This window comes from Mya arenaria, chromosome 4, assembly GCF_026914265.1.
Source record: "Mya arenaria isolate MELC-2E11 chromosome 4, ASM2691426v1".
NCBI classification, from domain to species: Eukaryota; Metazoa; Mollusca; class Bivalvia; order Myida; family Myidae; genus Mya; species Mya arenaria.
The window spans coordinates 38,348,956-38,359,161 of record NC_069125.1 but is presented as its reverse complement, the minus strand read 5'-3'; the positions used below and the strand labels follow the sequence as shown (position 1 = coordinate 38,359,161).

The following is a 10,206-nucleotide window of genomic DNA, read 5'->3' as shown; positions in this document are numbered from 1 at the left end:
ACCCGCCACTGATGATGCTTATAGAAGAAATAAGCGGACTCTTTGAGAAGGTCCTATGGTAGCATGATTAAGAAGAAAACTTCCAATTCCAAATCCATATATGTATCCGTGAATGTAAACTCTAATACTTAGGCAAATATTTCTACGAATTGAAAGAAAAGAAAACGGTCAAACGGTTCTGAATAATGTATTATGATAATTATCATTATAAAATCATTCTAAAATGTCGTCTGTAATTTGACATTCAAAATTACACTCACAAGGTAAGAAGAAATGTATATAATTAACATACATGTCATGATAGAGCATTTGAAACACAAAGTATCGCAGACACACACTGAAGGAATGATATATCAATTATGTATATCCTCAAATACTAGGAAATACTACGTGTGTCAATAATTTCATTATGACACACACACAATGTATTTTTGTTGCTGCAAAAATCTTCAAAGATCAACAACACTTAAACGCTTTTACAACAAACACGGACATAACTGTTGCCAGGATAACGGTCGTTAAGGAAACTGTTGTCATAGGAACGGCGGCGTTGCAGATGTCAGTGTCGCAGGCGCAGCCGTGACTGTCGCAGTTCTCTGGCTTCCAGGTGGACGAACAGCCTCGGCTTATGTCTGAAGTAGAAGGCCAAGGCTACCAATAGCAAAAGCAAAGGGCACGATATATATACCTGTACATCTTAATAAAGATATTAATGTGTTATGCACCAGTCAATTGTAACCACGGCCCCCCAGGTCCGGGGATATACCGGGGATAGCCGGGGAAATGGGCCGTGTTTTTACCTTTCAGGTGGCCCCTCAGTGCCGGGTGACTGCGCTGGTTTTGTCTTCGCTTTGAATATAGCGGGGAATGGGCCTTACCTAGGGTCCCTGAGGTGCGGGGCATTTGGCGGGGATTTTACCATCTGTTCGTCCCGGCAGGGCGGAGATTTTAGCCGGGGTTGGCTGGACCGAAAGTCAAAGTCCCCGCTATTCCCCGGACCTGGGGGTGCCGTGGTTACAATTGACTGGTGCATTTCGTAGAGTAAAACAAGGGAAGGCCCATTGTATTAAATGAAGGAAACAAAGAGAAGAAATTGTCAAAACATAAAAATTCGGAGCTCCTCGGCCATTTTTATCGAAAACAATCTCGAATGTATATCTCGGTACATCATTAGAAGTAGTTCGTAAAATTTTGAATAATATTATTAATCAAATATAGTGTTTTAGCTTGTATTTGTGTATCTATGTTTAAATTGATTGCCAGTGAAGTGTATTATTGCATTTATAATTAAGATTCCCAAGAGTTAAGTCAATAAGTTTAACTGCTCAATTGTATGTATCTATTTTTTTAGACCTTGCGGTCAAGGATAACCCGTGAAAGTACAAACACTTATTTCCAACGGGGTCCTTTGTTTTTGCTGAAGGGACAGCACGCTGAAGAGACAGTGGTGGATACAAGGAAGTCCGGGTGCGATACCCTAGCTCTTTTTCGAAGAGACCCCTTGGTTCTTTTACGTGCTCAGTGTAAAGCACCGATACACGAGGTACAACTTTCCTGGGTTAAATTAGTACTGAGTACACCACTTTTCCAAGCACTACCCTTTAAATGCCGAGCGCCAGGCAAGGCAGCTACTTGAACCAATTTTTAACGTCTTTTGGTATGACGCGGCAAGGGATCGAACCCACGACCTCCGGCTCCGTAGGCAGACGCCTAACCACTAGGCCACGTAGACGGAGAATAAATCAATTGAAATTACTACGCGATCTACTTGAAGAGTAGTTAAAGAGCACCAATTCCTGACATCGTAAATATACAAACTTACCTTTTTTCGATAAAAATGACCGAGAATTTCCGATTGAAACATTATGAGTTAAGAGTTCAAAGGGGGACAAATCTCCTAACACATCTCATAGAACACCAGCGGTGACTGCATAATACAAGTAAAGGGAAAAAACCTCAAAGCGCAAGGTTTACAATATATAAAAGGGCGATCAATCCTACAGCAGAAAATTTAAATTGGGAAACCCTAAGATAATATATGATAAGTTTTGCATAATATGAGAGGAGAACACTGTAGGTTTCATTATATAATAGGGAAACAACCAAGACACAGTGTATGACATACTTCAAACGGCTGTGGTTACCACCGTTTACACATTGCAGCAGAAACAGTGTGACAATCACAAAGCCTGGTCGGCCCCGTTTTAACCGGGGCTGACCCGTCTATAAAACACAATCTCAGGAACGTAACGAACGAAAGCGAAACAAGAATATTGCCAAACCACTACTTGTAACATAGTGTTATGCACCAGTCAATTGAAATCAAGGCCCCCACGTCCGAGGAGTAAACCGGGGGTAGCGAAGTAAATGGGCCGTGTTTTTACCTTTAAGGTGGCCTCGCAGTGCCGAGTGAATGCGGTGGTTTTGTTTTCGCGTCGAAAATAGTGGGGAATTGACCTTATCTAGGATGTCCCTGGGGTGCACGGGCATTTGGCGGGGAATTTACCAGCAGTTTGTCTCCGCAGGGCGGGGATTTTACCCGGGATTGGCAGGACCGAAAGTGAACGACTGGGTCGTTAGGGGTTACAAATTGCAAAAAAAACCAAAACAACAAACAACAATTGGCTAAACGTGATTACTGTATATATTGTTTATAAAATCAAACTGAGCTTGAGGGGAGACATCCAACACCCAAAATGAGACGTATCTTAAAATTTGTGTAATATGAACATTGCTCGTGTAAACAAAACATAGCAAGTTTGTTTGTTGTCTCTATGAAATGTAGATATGGTTTAATTACATAAACATGTTTACAGAATCCCAGAACAGCTTTAATACTATTGTCAGGAGTAAATACAATCACATAAACTGAGCTCTTATGAAATAACTGTGAAACTATTGTAACAGCCTACGCGTGTTTCCGTTGTGCATGTACTCATTCTTGGTGCATATCTGGCATGGCATGAAGGTGGTCGGGTCGATAGTGGTTCTCTCCCCCTTATAGTCCCCCTGCTGAAACCGCCCCGCACACGTGATGTCCATGTGAGAACCACAAATGTAACACTCCAGCGCGTAGCTGCCCATCGCTGTAAACACAGTTAATGAAGGGTGAAAATGCAATCGCATACTATTCATGTATAAGGGATATGACCATTCACGCTTGTAAGAAAATTCCTGAAACAATGTTTTGACACCACCACCCCGTCGTTTTTTTTGTGTTTTTTTTTATCATTTTTTTTTATAATTTTTATTAAGAATATGATGTAGTAACTGTAACTCCTGAAAATTGGCCAATTTTTTATTTTTTTTATTTTTATTTTATTATCTTTGTAATCTTTGTACAAATTTCACAAGTTACAGTTACCACATCATATTCTTACTAAAAATTGATAAAAAAAATTGATAAAAAACAAACAAAAAAACAACAACAAAAAAAAAACGACGGGGGCGTGGTGTGTCAAAACAACGCAACCTGCCCCTGTGGTTTCGACGACATAACCTGTGTAGTAACTAATATTAATTATTCGTAATAACCAGCTTAAAGTCTTTTTCGCGTCTTTCCGGTGAAATTACATATATACCAAAAAGGATTGGTCGCCTCACAGTCTTTTAGCAATCTAAATATTCCATTGATAGAAACTGATTTCTAACAATTTTAACAATGACATTTATTTGGCAAATATAAGGGACGGCGTCAAAATGGTTAAATGTTTGTGGCGACATGCTAAAAACGTGATAGATATATATTCCATGTGATTCCCATCCGGGGAAACTTTCAGATTTGAAAAATGAAATAAATCCCATTTCCAATACATAAACTAGCAAACAGTGTATCCTCCAATTTGATTAGAACAATCTAATACAATTAATAAGATCAACATGAATAATGACAAACTCCTACTTTTGATTAGTTAGTTGCACTCTTAGAATGAGACATACTATTAACTAAACAGGACAGCAGACATTGGACATCTTCATTGCTTAAAGCGGCACTCTCACAGATCGACCGTTTTGAGAACATTTAAAAAAATGCCTTGAAATGAGCCGAATTTTGCGTAAATGTCAACAACCGGTGAAAAAGACTGCTGATAAAAGATTGATCAGATCGAAGTTTTAATATTTACGCTGGAAATTTGATGTTTTATGGCTAACGCTTTAAGAAAAACGAAAAAAAAAATCGGTTGTTTTCCAAACAATTGAGTATGTTCTATTGTGAGTAATCTTATATGACTGAATTGAAAGCACTGGTGCTATAATCACCCGATTCTGAGACAAAAATGAAAACGTTGTCAAATCGGTCAATCTGTGAGAACGCAGCTTTAAGTGATATTCTATTTTCAAAGAATCATTAAAACACACCAAAAAAAACCCCTGAACAATATAACGCTACTTTGGATATCTAAGGAGCATCTTATCAACGCATGCATGGTAATATCGCTTTTACAAACTGATAATTCTCTTTTTGATTTATTTCGATAAAACGAGCTTTATTGGTCAGTTTAAGCAGTTTGATTTGGCAACTTTCATAGTCAATTCGTGACACTGACTTAATATACGTTTAATTGTTTTATGTCTTACCATATGATTTCGAACACTCGTTGATAAAATGACCCTATTGTTTGGATGGGATGACGTTTTACAGTACATTAGGTGAACTGTTATGATAGTTGTAATAACTGGAATCGGAAGATACCCACATATGAGAGTGTGCTCTTATGCTGTGGATTACCCGAAAGATACCCTCATATGAGAATGTGGTCTTATGCTGTAAAGTACCCGAAATACCCACATATGAGAGTGTGCTTTTATGCTTTGGACTTCCCGAAAGATACCAACATAATTATTAGAGTATGGTCTTATGCTGTGGAGTACCGCGGAAGATACCCACATATGAGAGTGTGTTATTATGCGTGGAATGCGCGGAAGATACCCATATAAGAGTGTGGTCTTATACTGTGGAGTACCGCGGAAGAAACCCACATATGAGAGTGTGTTATTATGCTGTGGAATGCGCGGAAGATACCCACATATGAGAGTGTGGTCTTATGCGTTGGAGTGCGCGGAAGATACCCACATATGAGAGTGTGGTATTGTGCTGTGGAGTACGCTGAAGTTAACCACATAATTTATAAGAGTGTGGTCTTATGCTGTGGAGAACGCGGAAGAAACCCACATATGAGAGTGTGGTATTATGCTGTGGAGTACCCGGAAGATACCCATATATGAAAGTGTGGTCTTATGATGTGGAGTACGCGGAAGATACCCACATATGAGAGTGTGGTCTTATGATGTGGAGTACGCGGAAGATAACCATATATGAGAGTGTGGTCTTATGCTGTGGAGTACGCGGAAAATACCCACATATGAGCGTGTGGTCTTTTGCTGTGGAGTACGCGGATGATACCCACATATGAGCGTTTGGTCTTATGCTGTTGAGTACGCGGAAGATACCCACATATGAGAGTGTGGTCTTATGCTGTGGAGTACCCGGAAGATACCAACATATGAGAGTGTGGTTTTATGCTGCGGAGTACCCGGAAGATAACATAATATGAGAGGGTGGTATTATGCTGTAGAGTACGCGGAGGATACCCACATATGAGAGTGTGCTCTTATGCTCTGGAGTACGCTGAAGATACCAACATATGAGAGTGTGCTCTTATGCTGCGGAGTACCCGTAAGATACCCACATGTGAGAGTGTGGTCATATGCTGAGGAGTACGCTGAAGATACTCACATATGATAGTGTGGTCTGTTGCTGTGGAGTACCCGGAAGATACCCATATATGAGAGTGTGGTCTTATGCTGTGTAGTACCCGGAGGATACCCACAGATGAGTGTGTGGTCTTATGCTGTGGAGTACCCGAAAGAAACCCACATATGAGAGTGTGCTCTTATGCTGTGGAGTACTCGGAAGATACCAACATATGAGAGTGTGGTATTATGCTGTCTAAAATACCCACCTATGATATATACTACCTACAACTGTATTCCTTTTGATAGTATTTCCAGTCATCATAGATAATTACATTATTTTGTTAGATGTTGACTCCGAAGTAGATGCAAAATCTATTAATTTTGTATTTACATATTTTAGTGTCAATGTCATTTTCTGTATTGTAAATAAAATGGCCCTGTAATCATAAGCGCAATTATGTCAGCGCCCCTAGCACCGAAATTGTGGAAACATGTTTGCAATCGTTATGAAACATTCCGTAATCTATAAGGACCAGAACAAATTCACAATTTTGACTGATTTTTGCAGGTTTAAACACACTCAATATACAATCTGTAATGCAAGACATTAAACGCGCTTGGGTGGTATTCAATATCCAGATTAATTTAATCGCATGGTCATACATGATTGACTTTATTCACCTTGAAAACCAGCACCGGAGCTTATTCATATGATTTTCTTGGTTCTTTATAAAATTAATATTTATTAAACATGTATACAATTACAAATCATTTATAAAATGAAGATGTATGAATAAAATTAATCAGGCGATGTAGTTGAGGAATTTGAAATTGAAGGATACTACATACTGTTTCTAAACCTACGACATTTGACATTTCTATGACAGTAAGTTGTATAATGACATAGCATATATATTATGATTCCAGTCTGACTGAAGTGCACAATGTTTCTTACGTTCAGCTTATGACAGAGCGTATATTAGGATTGACAAGGGGTATTTTGCTTTATCCAGCAGATGTGTTTTAAAGGTAGTCTCTCATGCTTTTGGACCAAAATTAATTTTCCCGGTAATGCATCTAAACACTTATTTTATCATTATTTCACTCTGTGATATCGAAATTGCAAATGGACGCCCAAACCTCACGGCCACCGGGACTCGAACAAAAGTGAGGATATTTTGACATATTAACAATGCATATCAAATATCAACATTTGCAGAAGGGTTCCTGATTTCGGTATCTTAGTTTTTACATCCCTAATTATTTGCCACACTTTATTCATACAAAAAAGTGCATTTTACAAAAACATGAGCAAGTATCTTTAATTTAACATATTTTTAAAACGAAAATGTTTGAGATATTTTATGTCAGATGCAAAGCAAAGCCTTCAAGTCTATTATTGCACTTTAGAAGGCAGAATGTGAACATGAAAATTCCACACGATACTGTATACGAACAAAATGGGAATACTTTCTAGTTATCAAGCACTTGTATTCATACACTCCAGGCATAATACTATTATCACGACTTTCTCCCGATATGAATCTGACAACAATACGACCTAGATAGTTAACACACTGTGAGAATTTGAATATGTGACTATTACAAACCGTTCTAAAATCTTTAACTATGCTTTTATTTTCGTACGTATTAATGCACCAGTAAGTTGTAACCACGGCCCCCAGGTCCGGGGAATAGCGGGGACTTTGACTTTCGGTCCAGCCAAGCCCGGGCAAAGTCCTGTGGGGACGAACTGCTTGTGAAACCCCCGCCAAATGCCCCCGCACCCAAGGGACTCTATGTTAGGCCCATTCCTCGCTATATTTGGCGGGAAGACAAAACCACCGCATTCCCCCGGCACTGCGAGGCCACCTGGAAGGTAAAAACACGGCCCATTTCCCCGGCTATTCCCGGTATACCTCCGGACCTGGGGGCTGTGGTTACAATTGACTGGTGCATAACCAATATAAGACTTAAAAGAATGATCGTTCTTGTAAAACAAATTAACTCAATCCTTTGATATTTTTGTTCTCTTTTTTAACATATATCAAATATTATTTAATTGTTATAAAGTACTTATAGTTTACCTGACAACACCAACACTATTCCTGACACTCTTAAACAATGCATGATATCCTTAATTTACTTTTATAAATTTGAATTTTAGTGACCATAACCATATAAAGAGGTTCTAGTCCTATTTAGGTCACGACATTATCAGTAGACAAATAATAATAATTACTTTATTTCTAAGTTACTCGCATATGGTGATCATAAATTAGCCTATCACTTTGATAAGGTTAGATACATAGCGATGCCTGCCGCTTGCTACGTTACTATTTTCGTTTTTAATTTTTACATACAGAGATATACGTAGGAAACACTGTATAAATCGAATTGGCCTAGCTTAGTTAAGTTTAAGATATTGCTACATATTCAAGTTTATTAACGTATTCATTTTCGGTGTTTATAACTTCCTTTAAACTGTATGACATTGTTCATTGCATTGATAAAATCATTTGTTTACAAATGTTTTTGTTTTGGCCATATACTAGTAAGTTAGTAATAATTATATACCCCTTAACTTCCATTTCTTAAATGAACTGCCTTTCGGCAATTGCGCATATTTTCCGATGAACGCAACATCTTCGGATATGTTCAGATCGCGAATCATCGCATAACAATATACATGTAAATTGAAATTGTTGATCTTTTTATTGTTTGTATTGTGTCAACAGGCCCAGAAAAACATAAATCAATACGTTAGAAAGTGTTAATTTGTGATACGTCTAAAGTATCGTTGTCATTAGTGATTAACATTTACGTTTAAAAGTGATGTAAAGGATTGTTTTTCCCGCGTTATTGTGACGTTATTTGATAAATGTTTCCGGTTACGGTCCGGTCGTTCTATGTACAGAATGGCCGAGAAAGAATTACTGTTATGTTTTCTTAAATAAAATGAAGTGGTTTTTTTAACAATTCTTGAATAAAATAATGAACTATTGGTGTAAATATAGTTAGTTTATTTCAGCTGACCGTTACAATGCGGGGGCTGGGGGAAGGGGGTTTAAACTCCCTTTTTTGAAATAATTTTTTAGGCCTTCAGAGAAAATGTCGCGATGACATTTAAACATGACATATTTGTAACGCCAAATGAAGGTTGTTTCCCAACGAACTTAACAAATATGTTCCTTGTTTGTGATTTCTAATTTGTTTTAGTTACCTTTTATTTTTTAGTCACATCTCTTACGTAATGCTGGCGTAAGGGCAATTTTTTAAAGTGACACTCTTATTTTAAATCAATATATACACATGTACAGCAAACATACGTTTTGAGTTATACACCTCTTAGGCTCTTACTACTAACTATATATGTAATTCATTTATGGAAAATATAAATTACTGATAACATGATTGTAACCGTGTATTTAAAAGCTGAAATCGCAAAAATAGTAAATGATTGGTTAGTGCTAAAAAATGCTGCGACCTGCTTTAGTGTCATCAGGTAGAAATACCATGTTTTCTGCAACTTTCTTTCAAATTAAACTCGGTATCCTTCATAAGAACCATTGTTTTCGACATTTATTTATCTTTTTGGTATATCAATACAATTGTATTATTTGTGGTTAAAGAGTGTATCTTTAATAGGATAGGCTGCTAAGAACGGTGGTTGGGATGATATGTTGGCAGTAATGCACTGTCAACAGACAGTCAGACAATCTTATTGATGCTTTTTTATTTCATTTTGTTTAACTTGTAGTGGTTTAGCTTCCAGAGATCAACGTCCTCCAAATGTTATCTTGGTACAGGAGTGGATCCATTATTTAGCGTATGAGGCGGTGGAGATTGAGCTGTTATCTAGGTACAGGAGTGGATCCATTATTTAGCGTATGAGGCGGTGGAGATTGAGCTGTTATCTAGGTACAGGAGTGGATCCATTATTTAGCGTATGAGGCGGTGGAGATTGAGCTGTTATCTAGGTACAGGAGTGGATCCATTATTTAGCGTATGAGGCGGTGGAGATTGAGCTGTTATCTAGGTACAGGAGGGGATCCATTATTTAGCGTATGAGGCGGTGGAGATTGAGCTGGTATCTAGGTACAGGAGTGGGTCCATTAATTAGCGTATGAGGCGGTGGAGATTGAGCTTTGGGAGTGACACTCTTTCCACAGGAACAAAGATAAAACACTCTGCACAGGGGAGATAGGAGAGGGTTGAGGGTGGCCGCTGTGAACATTTTGCCTTAGTTAAAATCGTGCATTTTGGTGTAAAGTTATACGTTCAGCGGTAATTAGAAAAATACGTGAGCATAAATAAAATTAAAATTTTATGATATACTAGTTCATATCATATTCATTTGACGTTACATTTCATTTTTTTATAAAGAAAACTCGCATTTGTTGATATTTTGGAGATCAAAGATATCAACTTTCGAATTACCCGCCACAGTTCGTAGCCGTTCGTAGCCAGCTTCGGAATCGATCATTTGCATAATACATGAATAAAGCG

The 10,206-nt window shown here is 38.0% G+C and overlaps 1 protein-coding gene across 1 annotated transcript; it reads right to left on the bottom strand.

Annotated features, from left to right (window-relative positions):
• Positions 1-201: 201 nt before the first annotated feature.
• Positions 202-7,902, bottom strand: LOC128229791 (uncharacterized). Its single transcript, XM_052941613.1, has 3 exons — positions 7,785-7,902; positions 2,913-3,086; positions 202-632 (listed from the first exon to the last, which is right to left on the bottom strand). Exons 1-3 carry the CDS (start codon positions 7,825-7,827, stop codon positions 457-459), a joined length of 393 nt encoding a protein of 130 aa, XP_052797573.1. The 5' UTR covers positions 7,828-7,902; the 3' UTR covers positions 202-456.
• Positions 7,903-10,206: the final 2,304 nt, after the last annotated feature.